The sequence below is a fragment of the Ostrea edulis genome, chromosome 4, assembly GCF_947568905.1.
Source record: "Ostrea edulis chromosome 4, xbOstEdul1.1, whole genome shotgun sequence".
Lineage (NCBI taxonomy): Eukaryota > Metazoa > Mollusca > Bivalvia > Ostreida > Ostreidae > Ostrea > Ostrea edulis.
Genome location: NC_079167.1, coordinates 11,738,892 through 11,760,915, shown reverse-complemented (window position 1 = coordinate 11,760,915; position 22,024 = coordinate 11,738,892). Strand labels below are relative to the sequence as shown.

The window sequence follows — 22,024 nt, the reverse complement described above, 5'->3', positions numbered from 1 at the left end:
TGTCATCAGATATGGAAATATAGTGGATACCAACTTCATCCTCTGGACCATCCCCTCTTTGATTTTTTTCTACATCCGCGCCTGTATTGCAATGTAAACGACCCATGCAATAAAATTCCCAAATAATGTTGACATTACTTATAACCTTTACCTGTGTGATAAATAATAAATGTGGTGCAAGCATTCTAATCTTTTTTATGTGGAATACTAGTACATGAAACACCTTGCGTAAATAAATTTGTACTTGGGTCGGGAACCAGGCTAAATGCAGTTTAAAACGAAAATGAAACTAAATGGGTTCATAGAAAATGATTGATCAATAATCTGAATAATTAAAGTAGCAGAAAACGCACTACACTTGCGTTCAAGAATTTCAAAATACGAAATGGGGTACAAGGTTGTCAGTGCAGTGGTTTGTGTAATATCTGTCGTCATATTTAAAGGTAAGAATTCATATCTCATACAAAAAAAGATAAATAAAAAACAAACAGACAAATAATTAAAATACTATTGTAGAAAATGGCTGAAATCAAATAACTAGAAAATGGGGGGGGGGGGGGGGTATTTTAATTCACATAGGAATTTCACATTCGTGGGGTGTGTTATTTTTAATTCACATGGGGACATAAGATCCCTGGTGAATGTTAGCATCACATGTTCTCTTTAGAAATCTCATATTTTCTTATTCTTGGATTTTTGTTGACCTTTGGTCTAATTATTTTTTTTAATTGGTTTTTGTACACATAATAAAGTACATGAATACAACAAATCATATATAATTATCATTATGTGCATGGAGAGAGATAGTGAGAAAGAGAGAGGCATGTTTTAAGTAAATATTAAGTTCCATCTGTTCCATTGAGTATCAAATTTTTTCTTTTCACCATTCTTATATGCTATATATTTGTGTGTTTCATAAAATAATTTCATTTGTGATATTGCAGCGGGCAAGTTAAAAGGTTTCTTAGTGCATCTTGAAGGTCATGAAGTATTGATTTGTAATGTTTATGGTCCAAATAATGACAAACCGCCTTTTTTTGATAATGTACAAAAATGCATTGATGATATGCAGTGTTCTAATATTATTTGGTGTGGTGATTTTAATCTTGTCTTAAACTGCAGGGACTGACACTAACGGCTGTCCGATTGTCCGGGACAACTTAAAACGGTGGTCGGACAACTAAGTTCTGTAGTTTACCTGTCCGATGGGACAACCAAAAATAAATGAAGGGTATCCGTGAAATTTTAATAAATTCTACGTGAAAAGAGTCCTTAAAGTTTTTGAAGTACATCTCGTCGATAGAAATAATCTGATAATCAATATGGCGTTTTTCTGGTTTTCCCTGATCTAAATTTAGATTGTTCATTAATATCGACCAATCAGCTTCACGGTGTATTTTAATCGCGCCAATCAGATGTCTCTATTGTCGCGTGATTCTTGGAAGTGAACAAACAGATATAGAACACTTTTTCCGAAGTTAAAATTCAATAATTTTTACGAAAAACATGTCCAAAATGAAAAATTATCAATAGGTTATCAAATAATAATTTATTAAAAAGAATTTAAGGGGAATATTCTCTGATTATTTGATCCATTGGAGATCACAAGAAAACCAGGGTAACACTATTAATAAAAAAAAAACACTCATGAGAATGCAATGCATATACATTACAGTTTTTTGTTGGTCAGTTTCGGACAAGTACATTTTCCATTCGGACAACCTAAATTTCATGTTAACTTGTCCGAAGGGACAGGTTGGTATTAAAATTAGTGTCAGTCCCTGTAAACCCAGATTTAGATTATTACAATTATAAAAGTACTAATAACCCAAAGGCAAGGGACAAGGTCTTGGAGTTAATGGAAAGTAATGGTTATATTGATCCATTTAGGCAGCTACACGAAAATGCTCGTAGATACTCGTGGAGGGAAAAAAACCCATTAAAACAAAGTCGTTTAGATTTCTTCTTAATATCTGAGACGCTTTTGTCTGGTTTAAGAAATTGTAATATAGAGTCTAGTTATAGATCAGACCATTCTATGATATTCTTGTCCATTGTTTTTAATAACTTCAAGAAAGGTAGAGGATTATGGAAGTTCAACAATTCTTTATTATATGATGAAAATTATTTAGATTGTATTAGAGGTGTTATTTTAGAAGTTAAGAAGCAATATGCAGCTCCTGTATATAATTTTGGTAACATACACAATATCCCTGATGCAAACATTTCCTTCGCTATTAATGATCAACTGTTATTAGAAACCTTATTATTAGAAATAAGGAGTAAAACAATTTCTTATGCTTCATATATTAAAAAAAAAGAAAGGAGGAAAAAGAATTAATTGAAAATATCAAAACATTGGAAGAAAATGTTTGTGACAGTAATATTGGTGAACTGTCTAGTAAAAAACAAGATCTAGAAAACATAAGAAAACACAAGTTACAAGGTAATTATGTAAGAAGTAGAGCCAAATGGGTTGAAGAAGGCGAAAAACCATCAAAATATTTTTGTGCTTTGGAAACCAGAAATTTTACAAGCAAAATAATCCCTAGATTGGAGAATAATGAACGGAGAGTAATATATGAACAATCTGAAATCTTAAGGGAAACAAAAACTTTTTATGAACAATTATACAAGAAAACTGAAATAAATAATAGTTTTGATTTTAACAATGAGCCAAGCTTTAAAGATATTCCGAAACTTTCTAATAAAGAATCAGAATCAATAGAAGGGGAAATTACTATTGAAGAAGCCTCCAATACTCTTTACAAAATGAAATCTAATAAATCCCCAGGATCTGATGGTTTTTCTGCCGAATTCTTCAAAATGTTTTGGAAATATATTGGTATTTTTGTTGTAAGGTCTATCAATTATGGATATAGAAGTAGTATTTTGTCAGTTACACAAAGACATGGTATCATTACATTGCTACCGAAAGGTGACAAGCCAAGACAATATCTGAAGAACTGGAGGCCTATCACTCTGTTGAATACTGTTTATAAAATTGCATCAAGTACAGTGGCTAGTAGAGTAAAACGGTATCTAGATAAAATAATCAACCCTGATCAAACAGGTTTTATTCCCAACAGGTATATTGGAGAAAATACAAGGCTTATCTATGATGTTATGCATTACACTGAGGAAGAAAATATACCTGGTTTATTATTGCTTATCGATTTTGAAAAAGCTTTTGATACAGTGTCTTGGGAATTTATTCAAAAAGTACTAACTTTCTTTAACTTTGGCAACTCTATTCGGAACTGGGTATCATTATTTTGTACAGATATTACATCTGCAGTAAATCAAGGTGGTAATCTTTCTGAAAAAATCAATATTCAGAGAGGGTGTAGACAAGGTGATCCTTTGTCACCGTATATTTTTTTTTAACTCGTACCCATATTTGAATGGATACGACTTCACTAGGAGGACTAGTACCCAGAATTACTAGTACCCAAAATTCTGGGCACGAATTCATCATTTAATCATGCAATCAATCAATGCTTTATTTTCTTGCTATACAAAGAAATATAAAAGCATTGAAAAGAATATTAATACAAATATTACAAAACAAAAGGAAGCACACTACAAAGAAAAAAAACACCGAAGAACTAAGTAAACTCATTCCATGATAATTCTTATATACATGTACGTAATTTGATTAATGAGTTTCTGTTAGTTATATCAAATAATTGATTAAATTTCTGAATGTCAGGATTTGTGTACGTAGTAATACTTTGAAACATTGGATTGACTAGCTTGTTTTACAGATACATGTATATCACTACAATAAAGTGATATTCAACACTAATCTCGTTTCTGTTGCATAGTTGTCAAATTCTACATTTTCTAAGTATGTCTTTTAATCCTTTTGTTTTTTAGTTCCCAACCGACGACGTCGAAGGCGACTTTAGGTTTGCGCCCCCTCCGTCTATCTGTCTGTCCGTCAGTCCTGTTTTCCGCACTTTTTTCTCTGTTGCAGATATTTATTTTATATTTGGTATGTTGTTTTGCCATAACAAGTTACTGATCAAATTCGAATTTCGTCTCGGTCCGTTGATTTTCCATTATGTTATGGTCCTTGGACTTCGAAAAATAGCATGAATTATCAGTTTTCCAGACTTTTTTGGGGGTTATACTTGCAGATATTCATTTGATATTTGGTACATTGCTTTGCCATAACAAGTTACAGTTCAAGTTTGAATTTCGTCTTGGTCCGTTGATTTTTCACTTAGTTATGACCCTTGGACTTACAATGTAGGAAAATAGAATGAATTATCAGTTTTCCGGAGTTTTTTGGTTGTGCTTCCAAATATTCATTTGATATTTGGTACATGTACATTGCTTTGCCATAACAAGTTACAGATCAAGTTCGAATTTCATCTCGGTCCGTTGATTCTTCATTAAGTTATGGCCCTTGGACTTAGAAAAATACCATGAATTGTTAATTTAAATCCAAGTTTTTTTTATCTCTGTAGATAAGAATACTACACTCATTAAAACTTCTAGCATTGTAATACAACAATATAGCTAAATTATTCATGATCACCTACATGTCACAGTTTATTGACTTGGTTAGAGACCTAAACCTAATCATAAATTTGTCTTTTTTCCTGGTCTAGTCTCTACTCGAATAGTAGTTGATTTCCAACCATTCCTATCCTGGTTCCCCAATTTTCACTTTTACCATAACCTACATAATGAACTTTGAATATTGTTGTGGTACAGTGATTTTTGCAACCGGTAGGGGACTATGTATTGCCATGCAATACTCTCAGAATGCTTGTTCATTGAAAGTATATGCAAAAACTTTTTATACAGAGAACACATAATTATTGATCATATAAAAGTGACGATAAAACAATGCATTGCACTGATATTTGATCATAGGCACGCGGTAGTGCCAAACTTGCCCCGATCGTCGGAATTGTGTTGAAGTGTTTGATAAAACTAGAAAGTGTATATATTTGTTTCCATATATTCCTGAATGAATGCTTTCTTCCGTAACCATATGATTTCCTGCGAAATATATCCACAAATCGAGATATGTATGCAAAAAACGAACCTCGATCATCGATATTGCTGCTTCGGTAGCCTACACCACGGTCACAACATAATCTACACCCCGGTCACAACATAGCCTACACCCCGGTCACAACATAGCCTACATCCCGGTCACAACATAACCTACATCCCGGTCACAACATAGCCTACACCCCGGTCACAACATAGCCTACACCCCGGTCACAACATAGCCTACATCCCGGTCACAACATAACCTACACCCCGGTCACAACATAGCCTACATCCCGGTCACAACATAACCTACACTCCGGTCACAACATAACCTACACCCCGGTCACAACATAACCTACACCCCGGTCACAACATAGCCTACATCCCGGTCACAACATAACCTACATCCCGGTCACAACATAACCTACACCCCGGTCACAACATAGCCTACATCCCGGTCACAACATAACCTACACCCCGGTCACAACATAGCCTACATCCCGGTCACAACATAACCTACATCCCGGTCACAACATAACCTACACCCCGGTCACAACATAGCCTACACCCCGGTCACAACATAGCCTACATCCCGGTCACAACATAACCTACATCCCGGTCACAACATAACCTACACCCCGGTCACAACATAACCTACACCCCGGTCACAACATAGCCTACACCCCGGTCACAACATAGCCTACATCCCGGTCACAACATAGGCTACATCCCTGTCACAACATAACCTACATCCCGGTCACAACATAGCCTACACCTCGGTCACAACATAGGCTACATCCCGGTCACAACATAGGCTACATCCCGGTCACAACATAACCTACACCCCGGTCACAACATAGGCTACATCTAGCATGTTGGTGTATACTTGGTGTTACTGGTGATGTTGATATAGTTGAAAATGAGGATCTGAAATCACTTCTTCTGAAAAGGTCCTAAATTCACAGAACTTCATCTCTATTAAGAATTCTGTCGAAGATTATGCCAGATGATGGGCTAAATGTAAAAAAAAAAAAAAAAAAAAGGGACTTGATACCGTGTCAGAATGGATTAAAAGTAAAGTATAAGGGAAATATTAAAATCATGTATTACACACATCAAATCAAAAATATGTACCATACTCCAACAAAATACTCCAATATACATGTACTCCAAACACCCTTTAAAACGATGAAATTCTTCAAAATCGTGCTTCAGTTTTAGACACATATAATATCCCAGTCAATGGGATAGATGAATATGAGTTACCGTACCTATACTGGATTCCTACACTTCACAAAACCTCTTACAAAGATACATCGCAGGATCCAGTAAATGTTCCACCAAGCCCCTATTTCTTATGCTCCTCACAAAAATATTAACAGCTGTGAAGGACTTCAAATGTACTGTGCCACAACATGTGCCAGAAGTGTTATAAATAAAATGTGGATTCTAAAATATTCCAAACAACTTATAATAAATTTGAAATCGCAAAGATTTTCTCAAATCAACAACATCCAAACTTATGACTTTTCAACACTTTACACGACCATTCCTCACGATAAATTAAAGATTAGACTTGTTGACATCAGAGACAGTTACTTAATTCTTCAACAAAAAATGGAAAACGGAAATATTCATATCTAGTGATCAATCATTCATAATTCTACTTTGTTAACCACCACTCTGATTCCACGTACAAGTACTCTAAAGGTTGAAATAAAAAAAATGCTCGAGTTCCTCATTGACAATATCTTCGTAGTCTCTGGTGATCAGGTCTGCCAACAGTCTATTGGAATTCCATGGGCACGAATTGTGTTTCTTTGGTAGCTGATCTGTTTTATATTCTTATGAAGCAGAGATTATTCAAGAGCTTCTACATGAGAAAAAATCTCTTGCTGTGGCAGTCAACTTGACCTTTAGATACATGTATTCTATGGTCGTTATAGTGATCTGGTTTGCCAATACAACCTATCATTTTGTCAAATATTGTTTGACGAGTTTCATGCCGATTGCTAGTTCGTTCTTGACACACTGATTTTGACTACGGATTATTCCGTTTACCTGATTAAGTTATAGGGCTTATGGCGACCGTGACCGATCGACATGGGGTGCTTACTCCTCTTAGGCACCTGATCCCACCTCTGGTATATCCAAGGGTCCGTGTTTACCCAACTCTCTATTATTATTTTTATTCCTTATAGGAATTACGAGATTGATCATTGTTTGTTATGTTCACCTTTCATGTAGTTCAAAAAATTGATACCTGCGCCAATATAAACTATTTTAAATGGGAGTCTGGAGAATTGAAGCATATAAAATATTTCTCTGAATGAAAAATAATTTTGATGCTTAGAACATTTTCCTTCCTGAAAAGAACTGTTTGGCCTCTTCTTTACGTAACTATTATGCAAGTTGAATATGACACGGTACCTAGGATGACCCTTGTTTATAATACAATATTTTCAATTCATCGTGATACACTGTAAAATATCATCAAACACTATTGCAAACACATTTTATCTGAATATTGTTTGTTCACTATATCAACGCCATTTAAAGGGGATACTTTTTCTATCTAAAGCATCCAGACGTTTTATAAACTATATCTTTGAGAACATTGGACAAGATGAAATTCGATCAAAGATGCAGGCAGTTCTCTACAATGTGAAGGTATGAAATCAGGTTTAAAAATATGACGTCTATGATATTTTGATAACTTTCTTTACAATTGTTCTTGCCATAATTGGACAATAGATTTTTAAAAGAATCATTTAGAATGCCTATATGAACATTTTCGCAATAAAATGTTTTAATGTTTTGAAAGGATTTACTACTTATCAGGAGCTCCTTAGTTCTAAACTGAAATTCCTCGTTACGATAGGCACTAGCAGGATGAAGAATCCTTACCACTTCGGACTTGAGCGTCATGCTTAAGTTAAATTTTAAGGCACATTACCAGCTCTGCAGTGTATATCACAGGATGAAACTATGCCATACAGTAAAGTGATCAGTTACTGAAAGGTGTCTGAATGGAGAGCTCTGTCATTAAGTCACTTTTCCAGACCTTTCAGTGAACGTTCTGTCGACTGGGTGGCACAGTTTCATCCTGTAAGATATGAGTGAAACATTTTTAATGAGACTTTTAATAACATATACACGTACATGTATGCGGAATCAAAAGAACAGCAACAACTGGCTCAGCCTACTTGATATCAGTTTTGACCGGTTCTATAACACGTATATAATGTCTATAATGACGTTCCTATTGATGTTGTAGGTAAGCGAGGTAGATGCTACCAAAGTGGAACAACAGCTAAATCATTTCACAAAATGGGAGGAGGGTTCCGAGGTGACACGAATGGAAAGAATTCCAGTAGAGAAGTTTCCCGATTTCCTCGATCATCTGCAACACATGTACGGGGAAAGTGGTACGAATATATAAGTTACACACCGGTATAACTTTATAAGGGAGTACGATATTATTTTGTCTCTGTTCAAAATCATATTTTCACTGGAAGAAAGAAATGCTATATAAATGTATTATGCGGCTTACTGACGGAGTATGGAGTCTTTATCACACACGTGACCTACTGACGCCTTATCCGTCCATGTTTCTTGTTGATAATCGAATTCGATCCTGACGAACGCATGGATCAGAAATATGTACTCGACAGATACAAATGCAGTACACGTATACATGTACATGTATCACCGCTAGATCAAATAATCGCCCTAAGAATATATATGTAAATAGATGTTATACACATATGGTTCAATACTCCATTTTATCAATTTCTTGCAAGTTACAAAAATTATAATGATATACATGTATCTTTGAAACAAAATTCGAAATCGGCAATTTTTAACTAAACAAATTATAGATGAAATATTTTAGTTTTGTTTGAAGAATTCCATTTTTTAAGAGATAGAATTTTGGTGGAAATACTGTAGAGTAATGTTTGAAGATGAGTAAGACTAGTACGATGTTTGCCCATTTGCAACTTGAATTATCTTAAAAGTGACGATCATGCTGATTAAATGCAATAATCTCTACATTGCAGACAGTAAAATCTAATTTATCATCGTTCTAGTAGACTTAAATTTCGATTTCAGAAGTGAAACATTCTTAGGGAACAGTAATAAACGTGCAGCTCCTTTTTGATTTAGTCATGCAATGTTCAACTCATAATGAATCTAAAACTCGCGTATTTTCAAAGGGTTCATTTATACACTGACAAGTGATTAAAATCCCCAGAATTGAACTATGATGAATCTCGACAATCCAGTAACCACCCTACAACCAGGATTTTTCAATTCAGACTTAAGAGGATTTGACACCCATAGAACAAACCTTATTGTTACTATGGCATTCCACATGTTGCAAAATTTGATCGTTTCCAATCGTATTGTGTGAGTTTTTGAAATGAAGTTGTCAAATTACCATTTGTATCGAATAATTTTGCATTTATATTGTATAATTTTTCATTTGTAATGCATGCTTTTTCATTTGCATTGCATGATTTTTGATTTGTATTGCATTTGGGACATCTAGCTCACACGATACAGGCTAAAAGTTGACCAATGAATTCCTTCATAATAAATCAAAATAAATTATCCTTCGAATACAATACCAATGAAAACTTACACAATACAAATGGAAAATACAATACAAATGAAATATTATACTGTGCAATGCAAATGAAAACTGTACGATATGAATGAAAAATTATACGATGCAAATGGAAACTAAACAATACAAATGAAAAATTACACAATGCAAATGGAAAAGATCAAATATTGCAGCGTTTGACATGCCATATGTTACAGTATGTTGCATTGCAAAGTAATACATGTCATTTGTTTAAAGGAGTCACAGACGCAGACAGAAGAAAATGGAATGGAATCCATTTTGCAGAGAAATGGACGTCAAAGATTATTGAATGGAAATTCAACGCTGATACGGCAGAGGCATCTGGTGTTCAAGGAGCGCGATATGGAATTATTGCATTTGCGAAATCCTCTGATGGAAAATATGTTGACTGTATGTTAGCAATTTACAAACTGGACTTTCGCTTAGCACCTAAACTAATTCTCAAAGAAAATTCTGTTCTTTGGGGATTGTACGTATGGTCGACCATGGAAAAAGAGGAAATTGATAGAAGTATAAGTAGGGAAGAAATTGCAAAATTCCAGAACTTCTTTCGATATAAAGCTCTAAATGAATTCAAAAGGGAAGGTATCATCGATAAAATTTCGTACACAAATCGCCTGGAGTATAAATCAAACAATTAATGAGTTGCCTATGAATATTACAGTCTACTCTGGATATATTGAAATTTAGGGGACCGACTGAATTGTTCGTTATATCCCATGTTCAATATAACCGATGTTAAACTATGTAGATGTTTGGGGGATTTATTCTTATTTCAGTATAACATTTAAGCGATTCCAATATTAGTGGATTATACTGTAGTGAGACCATCTTCGCTAGTCAAGTATTAGATCCGCTTCAAGTCGGAATTTTAACGTCCAGAGTAAACTGAATTTTGATAGACGCAGAGAGAAGTATCCGCATCCAATCAAAATGCACCACACATACGACCATTTGTGCGAGAATCAAGTACAACGGTAGCAAAATTCTGTATGTTGTGGCACCAAAATTGCAGAACAATATTTACAAAAACTTTCGTTTTGAGCATACCGGGTACATGTGTATTTGATTGACATACATCAAAAGAACTAGAAACATATTCTGATGATATACTTGATACAAAACCTTTAAAAGTTGTCAGCTTTCTCACATTGCTCCGACGATTTACAATGTGGTCACATAATGCCTTTGTAATATTTTTAAAAACATTTCTTTCTTTCGAGTCCTCTGCTGGTGGACTGTTAGTCCCCGAGGATCTCTACAGCCCAGTAGTTAAGTACTTCGTTACTAGCTTGAAAATACGGATGTATATTTAATTGCTGTTATAAAATTTAGAAATCCATTTCAAAATTAAGGATTATCTCCCTCATGCATAGCTCTTATCCTTGGACGAATTTGGCTCCACTTTTTTTGGCACGCTGTTTTTGGTTATATTTAGCTCTAAAACTTCATAGTTATTTCGGATTTCAAACATTTCGGTTGAGCATCACTGAAGAGACATTATTTGTCGAAATGCGCATCTGGTGCATCAAAATTGGTACCGTATAAGTTTTACATTTAATTGATAAAGACTATAATGATAGGGTAATGAATCAAAAGCTTCTGCAATGAAACTGTTTAATGATAAGGACTATAATAAAAATGGAATAACCTGTCATCCCTTTCGAATAGAACGACCCAAGGATATATATACCGGGATTCTGTTGCGTAAGGATAATGCTAGTGTAGCAGGGCCCTTACTGGGTATTATGCACTATAAATCTACACCATCGTCGTAAGGATCATTCCACAACGGAAGCTTAGAGCGTTAACAGGTAAAAATTAAAAACAGTGAAGGGATAATAAAGGAAGTAGTCCAATAAGTGAATTAGTGGTCCGAATAGAGCCGAAGCTATTTCATTTGTCTTACACTAAGCTTACCAGGGTGCTTAACCAAAGACCACAGAACTGACCTTGTCAGGGAAAATAGATGGCACTGTGGATGGTGGCTTGGATAGGGCCGACCTGTCCCTAATTCTGATTATTTATTAGTATGGATGGTGGCTCGGATAGGGCCGACCTGTCCCTAATTCTGTTTAATTATTAGTATGGATGGTGGCTCGGATAGGGCCGACCTGTCCCTAATTCTGATCATTTATTAGTGTGGATGGTGGCTTGGATAGGGCCGACCTGTCCCTAATTCTGATCATTTATTAGGGAAACTCTTTATATTTATACTGTCCATTATAAATTCATTCTTTGATTTCACCCAAGGTAGCTAGGGCTAACAATAAGAATATAAATCCAAGTGATTGAGGAAAATTGCTATTAAACAAAGAATAAGCGTTGAACTCACAAACACGTGTGGTCGTTACAAATCTTGTCAATCTGAAAATTTTCGTACATAAACACTGGGTACACCACTATAAAACTGTTTGTTGTACATGTATTGTCATTAGTTTATAAGGATGCTATGCAAATGAGCGTGATTCAATATTACCCGTTATCCGATAGTTGGTGGTATGCGGCGGTTACTAAACTGAATAAATCGGCCGAGGTGAAGATTAGAGGAGCTGACTGAAACCCTTAACTAGCGAAGATGTAGTCAAATATACGTCAATGAAAATATTACAATATTGTGCTCTAACCTAAAATTCTCGGAGAAAATTTTCATGAATTTTTGCTTTCAAAATTGTTTAATTTCCTATGTGTATTGTAAGAATATGATCGAGAGAGTGCTTGGATATAATTTCCATTTTTGTATGTCATCGAAATTCAATGTATGAAAGGTGACTTCTTAAATTTTGTGTGAATTTTAATTAAAAGTGTTAGGTGAAAGTATTGTTGAACCTACTGTTCTACATGTCCATGTGGTATGCACAAAACAAGCTGTTATGTATTGACATCACTCTCTCTCTCTCTCTCTCTCTCTCTCTCTCTCTCTCTCTGCAATTACTTTTTCACTTGTAAAACGTTTCTCAATAAAATTGAAAAGAAATGAAGCCATGCGTTTTGTTGATTTCATTATTGAGTTGCATATAAAATTCTGGACCTATTTTTATAGTCGTTGTTACTGTAAATATTAATCAATGAAATAATTTATCAAATACCTAACCGCCGCAGTGGTCTAGAGGTTAGAACGTTCACCCTATTCTCTTTAGAGAAGTCGAAAGGCATAGCCTTCATCGACTTCTCTTCGCAAGCATTCATGTTTTGATTCTGGAAAACGTGTAAATACCGGAGTCGGTGACGGTTTAAGCTTCGACCGACGTTTCGACTCAGATGTGCCTGGATTTACGCAATAGACAACTTGTTTTCAAACATTTAATAGCAATACACAAAACCGACACAAGGAAATCAAAACTTACTTGCTTTTAATCCATTTTCAACATGCCCCTGTCCTGGGTTTAAATCACAACTCTGTTTACGTCAGCCTGCTTTCTCTTAACTGGCCCCCTATTGTGACAGCTCCCAAGACCAGTTAACGTAAACCTGGGACAGGGGACATGTTGAAAATGGATTAAAAGCAAGTAAGTGTTGATTTCCTTGTGACAGGTTTGTGCATTACTGCTAAATGTTTGAAAACAAGTTGTCTATTGCGTAAATCCAGGCACATCTGAGTCGAAACGTCGGTCGAAGCATAAACCGTCACCGACTCCGGCATTTACACGTTTTCCAGAATCAAAATATGAATGCTTGCGAAGAGAAGTCGATGAAGGCTTAGCTGCAGAACTGTAGCTCTCCGAAAAAAATTATGTTGACAGACCGGAGAGCTACAGTGCCACTCATAGTAAAAACTGTATATTTATTGCGCACGAAAAGCTGCGCTCGGTTCTACACAGCGGGGTTAAGGTGTCCCGAGTAAAATAACAAGTAATAACAGCATATTCATATAAAAGTAAAATTCTTTCAAGCGTCGCATATTTTTTGTAAAAATCGTTTTTCAATACATTAACAAACATCGTATCACGTGGGGAAATCCTTTGCTTACCTATTACGTCGTCATACAAGTGACGTAGAGCTATTTTTATCCGCTAGACTTTTAGTTGTTTATCACCTCATTCCAGGTGAAAGATGCACTCAAATCATTTGCAGCTTGGGCTTGATATGTCGACATTGATATGGTAAATTTAAAGAGTGATACGGATCGGTACAATATCCTCTCAAATATAGCAATTTCCATAATCTCAACTCAAATGTTGGGCATTTTCCACATTCACATCCAAATCGTATCTAAACGAGGCAAAATATTGTACCTTCCGTATCAAAATCCTAAATCTGCAACTAGTTACCTTTCTGAATATGCCTAGGTCGAAATGAAATATCGTCATCTTTCACCTGGAACGAGTCGATATGTACATGCGTTGGTTTTCTTTATTCCAAATGACTATACACATCGGGGGCGATATCAAGGTCACAAAGTGATGTAAAGATTACTTTACAGTCTTTCGTGCACATACTATATATAAATATATGAGACTTATATATTATCGAAGAAATATGGGGGGGGGGGGGGGGGGGGGATCATCTGACAAACAGATTAAAACACATACAGCTTGAACACACAGGCACTCGACGTTTTAAATATCTATAATAAAAAAAATGTCTTCCTGTAAACATAATATTGTCAATATTATGTTTACAGGAAGACAATTTTTTTTATTATAGATATTTAAAACGTCGAGTGCCTGTGCTTGAACACTAGATAACGGCAATAAATAGCGATAAAATATTATGACATTTTCCCCGCGATACAACTATAGACCTGTACGTCGTGACGTACTTTTATATTGTGACGTCATATAGTATGAAGTGCACCGAGGTACATTTTATGATGTTTGTTTTAACTTTACTCGGGACACCTTAACCCTGCTGCGTAGGTTTATTTCTCCAACTTCTTACACAATCTACCCAAAAGCACGAAATGAAAAATTCCTCAGACATTTATCAACTACTCTCGTCCCTTTACAAACCTTACAAATGTTTTAAATAGCTCTGATCAGTCTCGGAAAGTCATACGTTCGAACTTTTCGCCTATCGACAGCCATGTTTACTTGTAAGCGAGATCTCGTAAACATTTGTAAGGTTAGTAAAGGGACGAGAGTAGTTGATAAATGTCTGAGGAATTTTTCATTTCGTGCTTTTGGGTAGATTGTGTAAGAAGTTGGAGAAATAAACCTAGAACCGAGCGCAGCTTTTCGTGCGCAATAAATATACAGTTTTTACTATGAGTGGCACTGTAGCTCTCCGGTCTGTCAACATAATTTTTTTTCGGAGAGCTACAGTTCTGCAGCTAATGAAGGCTATGCCTCTCGACTTCTCTAAAGAGAATACGTTCACCCCTCATGCGGAAGGCCGGGATTCAGCGCCGCAAGAGACCTTAGTCTTTAAAACAACAAGTTGTGACAGTTCCATCCCCAAACGCTCGGCATCAACTGTGAATGTCACTGGTCCTCGGATATGGCCTTAAAAACGGATGTCCCGTGTCACAGCAGGTGTAGGTGTGGCACGCTGCTCAATGGCCGTAAGCGCCGAACAAATGCGTAAATTTCAAGCCCTTCACCGGTCTTGGTGACGTATCCATACAAGTGAAAAAATATTAAACAAGATATATATATATATATATATATATATATATATATATATATATATATATATAAGGGAAGTCGTGGCCGAGTGGACTTACGCACTGGTTTGACGATCTTGCTAGGCGGTGGGTGCCGTACGTCGCTGGTTCGACCCCGGGCTGGGGCGAAAATTTTCAGTACCTAGTTGTGATTATTTAGTGCTTTTATATATATATATATATATATATATATATATATATTATGGAATCCGGATAGTATGGAATCCGGATAGGGCCACGTAGTTCACTATCGCACCATCGAGGTTTGGGTCGATGGTGCGATGCCGCGATAATGCGATGACGATGACGCGATGGTGCGATAGCGCGATGACGATGGTAAGATGGCGCGATAATGCGAGTGCGATGGAGCGATACTACGATGACGGGATACTACGATGACGCGATAGTACGATGGCGATGATGCGATACCGATGGCGCGATGGCACAATTACGGTATCGTGTTATCGCATCATCGTCATCGCTCCATCGCACTATCGTTATCGCATTATCGCGCCATCTTACCATCGTCATCGCACCATCGCGTCATCGTCATCGCACCATCGTCATCGCATTATCGCACCATCGACCCAAACCTCGATGGTGCGATAGTGAACTACGTGGCCCTATCCGGATTCCATAGTTTTTCGTAAAAGGCACCATGGCTTTGTCAACAACTTTCATTCAGAAAAACATACAAGTTCTCGTTAGCAACCTTGACTATCAAAACACAGGTATTGCATGCTGTATTCGGCGTGTTTGTTGAGTCTTATTCACAAACTAAACAGTGTCCAGGTTGGAAGCTTATTTCAAACTCGGAACATGAAACATTTATAAAAACTAGAAGCGTGTTTCAATTAAGAATAAAAAAAAATATCTAGATGGAAAAGGAATATGAAAAAAAAAATGTTCGTGAGGGAATCGAACCCGGTCGTTTCAAAAATAGAAAACATCTTTATATTTAAGAGTCGACGATCTTTTTTTTTTTTTTTTCTCTCTTTTAAGAGTCGACGACCTTATCCACTGGACCACGCAGTAGACCATACGTTTCTGAGGAAAATTAACGTATAGGTGAAGTTGAAAATAATACTAGTGAAGTCGTTTCGATATTTTCAAATTTACAAAAAAATGCCCTCGTGAAACAAAATTTCAAAGCGACAGTTTTTTAGAGGAAAACTCAAAGAACATGCTCATGCTAAATTTATTTTGTTTCACGGAGGCAGTTTTTATATAATTCGGGGATACCCCTCCATCTTAACGCTAGAAATCATATAAATCGCTTATTGCTTGATTTAAACAGTAAACTCGAAATATTTTGGCTAATTTTGTCAATACACTTCTTTTAAACTTATTTTAAAAAATTATTGAATCAAGACATACGTTCCAATTGGTTTTGTCATTTATTTGAATAACTTAAATTTTTTCAATCTTTCATGCAACACCTTTAGGGAAAATAACATGAGACGTGCAGCACCTTCAAAGTTTGATGTAATGAATTCTTTCGCATATCAAGTGCAAAAAGGTCATTTTCCCCACTACTAGTATTAAACTTTTTTTTTATCTGTAGTATTAGGAATCATGATTATATATCTATTTTATGTAAAGATTGACTTGTATCGCTTATGTTCTGTTGATATCAACAGGCAAATAAAGTTTAATTAATAAATTTTAAGTGCAGAAAGGTCATGTTAAGAACACTGTAGCTCAATAACAAGCGTTGCAACCCCCAGTCATTCTTTTTAATTTCCTAATTCTCCTTCAATGCAGAAATAAAAAATACACTTCCCAAAAAATTGACATTGCTCCAAATCTTCAGGTGCGAACCTCTGTAATAAGAGCAATAATTGATTTGATGAGCTCATTAATTCAAGTATTACTCTCGTCAATTTAATTGATGAGAGCATCAATGTGGTGGAAATATTGCTCACAAAAATGTATCGTTATAAAGGATTTAATGATCTCGTTAATTCAATTGAAGATACCTTTAATTAATATTTATACACCGGTTTTGTATAAGGAATTAATGCGCGCATCAATTCTTTTAAAGTGAGCAACAATTCAATTAAAGAGATCATGAATTCAATCGTGGAATGTTGAATTGAAGATATCTCCAATTACAGAATAATGTTGCTCTCTCTAAAAGAATTATCGCTCTCTTCAATTGAATTAATGATGTCTATAATTCAATTAAAGAAAGCAATAATTCAATTACAGCGTGCATAGATCAATTGAATTAATGATAGATATCATTAATTCAATTGAAGAGAGCAAATCATTCAATTATTGCACACATTAATTGAATTAATGCGCGCATAGATTGAATTATTGCTCTCTTGAAGAATTGAATTGTAGCGCGCATCCGTTCAACTGTTGATATCATCAATTCGTTTAATGAGAGCAACACTTGAATTATAGCACGCATCAATTCAGCAGAATAATTAATTATATCATCAATTCAATTAATGCGTGCAAGAATTCAGAATTGAAGGTAGCATTAATTTATTTGAAGAGATCGTTAAATGAATTGTTGCGCGCATCACATGAATTGGTGATATCTTCAGATAATTAAAGATATCATTAATTATTTGAGATTACGTTAATTTGGCGCTCCATAGAGATGTCATGAAAAAGAAAATTTCAGTTAACAACCATGATTCGTCTACTGTACTGTCAATACCATCGTTTTCGAGAATCCCAAATCTGTAAATCATCGTTGCATGGATTGAAACCTCGGTTCTTTGAAAATGATTGGACTGAATTTCATGCGTAATCTTCAGAGAATTCGTGAATAGCTATGCAATAAATTTGCGGTAGACTCTTGCAGTTTTTTTTAGTTTATGCATTTGCTATTTGGCGCGCATATTGTAGGAGGGGGGCTTGCGAAGAAGCCCTTTTAGGTAACGTAAAAGTTCAGCAAGTTTGGTACACTGTTTTATCCTCACTAGTTTTTTTTTTCATTTCCCCTTTTTAGATTTTAAGTGTTGTACTCGAACCAATCCCATGTCACATCTTGTGAGAGATAGTCCAATCTATATTATATGTATATATGTATGTGTGTGACTGTAGATGGAGGGTTATAACTCATTACAATATTGTTACATTTTCAAAAAATCCTTTTTATCGATCACACCTTTGTACTTGATCTTTGTATTTGGGAGAGGGCCTACATAGGCTCTGCCTGTTGCCCAATCCTGTTGAGTATCTCAATAAAATATGTTTAAATTAGATAGCCCAATTCCTGTTCCTCGGGGGGAAAGTGTAACTAGCATCGCTATATTAACAAGCGCGATTTAAACAAAGTTTTTTTGTGATGCTGATCATTTGCGGGGCAAATTAAAGTGTTTCACATATTTACGTAAAAGCTAAGGTTCGAAACATTTGTTTTCCTATAAGTGATACTGGTTTTGAAAACATATTTAATTTCCAAGTGTTATCGGCAACAAAATGTTACTCAGTCTACTGCTCCGGCGGAACGAATATATTCAGACAGCCTCTGCTCTACATTAATATCAAGATATTGAAGTTTGAAATCATTCTAACTTTCTCTCTGTGTTTTTCTCAAATTTGAACTGCATGTGAAGAATAATGTTTCGGTCAGATTCCGGGGCGCTTTACGTCATTTTCATTTCCGGTAGCATGAGGATTTTTGGGTGCGCACCAAAAGTCGTGTACATACGTTATAAAGTTCTCTTTTTCATCAGGGAGCGTCGGGTCTTGTTTCCCGCTTTGTATATCTATAACAAGAAGAATTGGAGTGAAAGGTTTTGTTACAAAGCTGTAAGGAAACTCATAGATTCCTGCGCTTTGTCGCATCTCTTAGATTTGACACATGTTCCTTTTTTAAATGCCATTGAAGATAGATGACTGAAGTGTTGAAATATCTTTTTCTTCGGGAGAGGGAATATCTATTTCATTTTTTATCAATTTAAACGCTGGTAATTTTTTTTCTCTCGTCAAGACATTCAGCAATCGTAGCTTCTTGATTTAAAGATTTTGGCAAGTTTTTATTTCAATTTTTCAATAAACTTTTTTGTCGTTTCTTTACAAATGGTAGACCTGTCGTTTCTTGCGATTCATTCGGTATTTGATTGCTTCGGGGTTTTGTTTCTGGCGCCATCTTTTGTGTGTTTCGGATTCATTTAATTTATTGCGTTTTGACGACTTGTGTTTTTAATTTGTTTCCGTTCGCGCTGTTTCTCCTCCGTATAATTTTAGCTTTAATGTGCGCATTTATCTAAGTTTGATTTAATTAAAGATATTTCAATAATTTAAATACAAATAATTATCATGTAAACATCATTTAAGTAAATAACTACATGTATATTTTATCTTGTAAGAAATATATGTACATGTATAACACTGCTAGTATCAAGCCCTTTTGATTTTTTAAGGAGGCTAACCTAACTAATTCTATGTTTAACTTCAACCGTGTACTACTTTTTGTGCTAGGTGATCAAGAAAGAAAAAAAAGAAGGAAGGGTAGCATTTTGAAATTATTACACAGATCAATCTTTATTCAGCAACAATGCGTCCATTGAAACATTGTGCTTCATAGAAATAAATGTGATAGTTACATGAATTGCTACTTGATAGAACCTACAATAGATATTATGACATGATATTTAGTTACAAATGACAAATTAATATTTCGATTTTGAATAAGATATTCACATGCTAATGTGGTGCTGCAGTATCGCAGCATTCTTTTTCAGATTATGAAGTTTTTGGAAGCATGGAGGGTGCTTTAGCAGATAACATGAAAGATCTCCACCTTGACTCGGTAAATGCTGGAAGATAAGTTTGTTAAAACAGAACATTAGTTTGCTGGAGTTGCTGTGTAGAGAATTAAAAATTGGTCATGAATCCATATCATTGGGGACACAGGTCTTTAACTATTTATTCAACATTAGTGAAAAAAAAACTCTAGTAGAGAGAGAGAGAGAGAGAGAGAGAGAGAGAGAGAGAGAGAGAACCTCAATAGAGAAACACTCCCTAATCGAACTAGATTCACTATAGCCAGGACATTCATCCGAATAACCGCAGACTGTATATACATGTACATGTATTTGTTGTAGGTGCATGTAGGGTGCCGACATATCAGCGCTCTGCGAGATCAAGGACTTGATATACCAGACACACCTCAGCAACCTTGTGAATATTTTACCAGAAGAGATGTACCGTTGAAATTTATAGACGCTTTAATATTTGATTTCTGGGAACAGCAGCTGAATATGTTTTTTGGTATTTTCATAATTTTAATTTTAGTAACTATACCATATGTAAATTTAGACATTAGAAACCATAACCTGTCTTCAATGCAAGAATACTTGTGGATACATATACGCATGCGTATGATGTAATACTGATTTTGTTTGGCAGGTGTAACATTACCCAAGTCAACGCGAAGGAAATGGAACCAAATTTTGTACGCAAAAACAACCATGCATAAGTCAAAAAATTTCAAATTCCGTAACAGGTGGCACAGCAGGAGAGAGGCGGTGGAAATGGCATATATTACTGCTGTGTTATTGAAGACCGGTTACCAGAGAGTCAGTGGAATTTTTTTTGTGTGTCGGGAGGAGTATTACTATGATCCACTCCTTGTGAAGGTAACTGAGCAGCATTCCGCACTGTGGGGTCTATGGAACTGGGAAGAACAACATATAGAGATGATTCCACGAAACATCGACCCAATGTCCATAAAAAGCCTCCAAGAAATATTCAGAAGAAATTCCATTTATCACATGGACCAAATTCACCGTGACCTATTGACAGAGAAAGAGAAACAAAAGTATCTGATGTAGAATACATAGTTTTCGAAATTGGTAAATGTATATGTAAATACAAATACAGAATATAAATGTGTATTTACACAGGTGATTTTAATGTGTATTTCTTTCTGATGATACTGCATATATCTAAAAATACTGCGTATTGAAATAAATTATTTTTCATCTTTTAAAAATGTTTATGCACTATCAGTACTATATAACCTCTCTCTCTCTCTCTCTCTCTCTCTCTCTCTCTCTCTCTCTCGCGCGCGCGCGCGACCAAACCTACTAAGTGAGGACGTCCTCACAATGTGTAGAAGAGAATACAGGCATATATTATTCTAAAGGCAAAAAAGTACTATGTTAGGTATAGCTTAATTGCGGTATTTTCTTGTATAGGGATACCTATAAAAGTTTATCTAATACATTACTCTCTTTCAAATCATGAAAAAAAAGGTTTTGAGAGAGAATATTACATGTAGTAAGGGCATGTCCTTGCACCTCTTGTCCTCACTAAGCTAATATTTTGTATCTTCATTTTTCACATGCTGTAGGTCACATTTATGAAGACTAATTGTGAGGACAATTTTTTTTGTCCTCATAGTGCAATTCTGTCCTCACAACTGTCCATTGGTTGAAATTTGTCCACACTTTACACACACACACACACTCTCTCTCTCTCTCTCTCTCTCTCTCTCTCTCTCTCTCTCTCTCTCTCTCTCTCTCTCTCTCACACACACACACATATATATATATGAGAGAGAGAGAGAGCATTACATGACCAACAACTAAACAATTCACATTAGCAAGCAAAAAAAACAATGTACATGTTACTTTGCAGTATAATTAAGTATGTAGTGTACATTGTAGTTTTATTGGGGGGGGGGGGGGGGTATGTTTGTATATCTTTAGCCATTTGATGTAACCTTAACGTTTTGTTTTTTATGCCCCCCTTTGAAAAAGAGGGGGCATGTTGTTTTGCACCTG

At 35.5% G+C, this 22,024-nt stretch overlaps 2 protein-coding genes across 2 annotated transcripts; both read left to right on the top strand.

The window, feature by feature from the left end:
- The first annotated feature begins 274 nt into the window (after positions 1–274).
- LOC125664676 (uncharacterized) lies at positions 275–12,645 on the top strand. The gene is made up of 4 exons (XM_056161959.1): positions 275–443; positions 7,595–7,683; positions 8,291–8,441; positions 9,881–12,645. The coding sequence occupies exons 1-4, from the start codon at positions 386–388 to the stop codon at positions 10,303–10,305; spliced, it is 723 nt and encodes a 240-aa protein (XP_056017934.1). The 5' UTR covers positions 275–385; the 3' UTR covers positions 10,306–12,645.
- A 6,731-nt stretch (positions 12,646–19,376) lies between these two features.
- Positions 19,377–21,191, top strand: LOC125668058 (uncharacterized). The gene is made up of 3 exons (XM_056161960.1): positions 19,377–20,046; positions 20,342–20,507; positions 20,646–21,191. Exons 1-3 carry the CDS (start codon positions 19,999–20,001, stop codon positions 21,068–21,070), a joined length of 639 nt encoding a protein of 212 aa, XP_056017935.1. The 5' UTR covers positions 19,377–19,998; the 3' UTR covers positions 21,071–21,191.
- The last annotated feature ends 833 nt before the right edge of the window (positions 21,192–22,024 follow it).

What these genes read in the sequence shown, in the direction of transcription:
- LOC125664676 (XM_056161959.1), top strand. Translation starts at nt 386, where the DNA reads ATGGGGTACAAGGTTGTCAGTGCAGTGGTTTGTGTAATATCTGTCGTC. An exon ending in CAGTTCTCTACAATGTGAAG is followed by an intron (nt 7,684 to 8,290) that starts GTATGAAATCAG and finishes TTGATGTTGTAG; the next exon opens with GTAAGCGAGGTAGATGCTAC. An exon ending in ACACATGTACGGGGAAAGTG is followed by an intron (nt 8,442 to 9,880) that starts GTACGAATATAT and finishes ATTTGTTTAAAG; the next exon opens with GAGTCACAGACGCAGACAGA.
- LOC125668058 (XM_056161960.1), top strand. Translation starts at nt 19,999, where the DNA reads ATGGAGGGTGCTTTAGCAGATAACATGAAAGATCTCCACCTTGACTCG. An exon ending in AAGATCTCCACCTTGACTCG is followed by an intron (nt 20,047 to 20,341) that starts GTAAATGCTGGA and finishes TATTTGTTGTAG; the next exon opens with GTGCATGTAGGGTGCCGACA. An exon ending in GCAGCTGAATATGTTTTTTG is followed by an intron (nt 20,508 to 20,645) that starts GTATTTTCATAA and finishes TTTGTTTGGCAG; the next exon opens with GTGTAACATTACCCAAGTCA.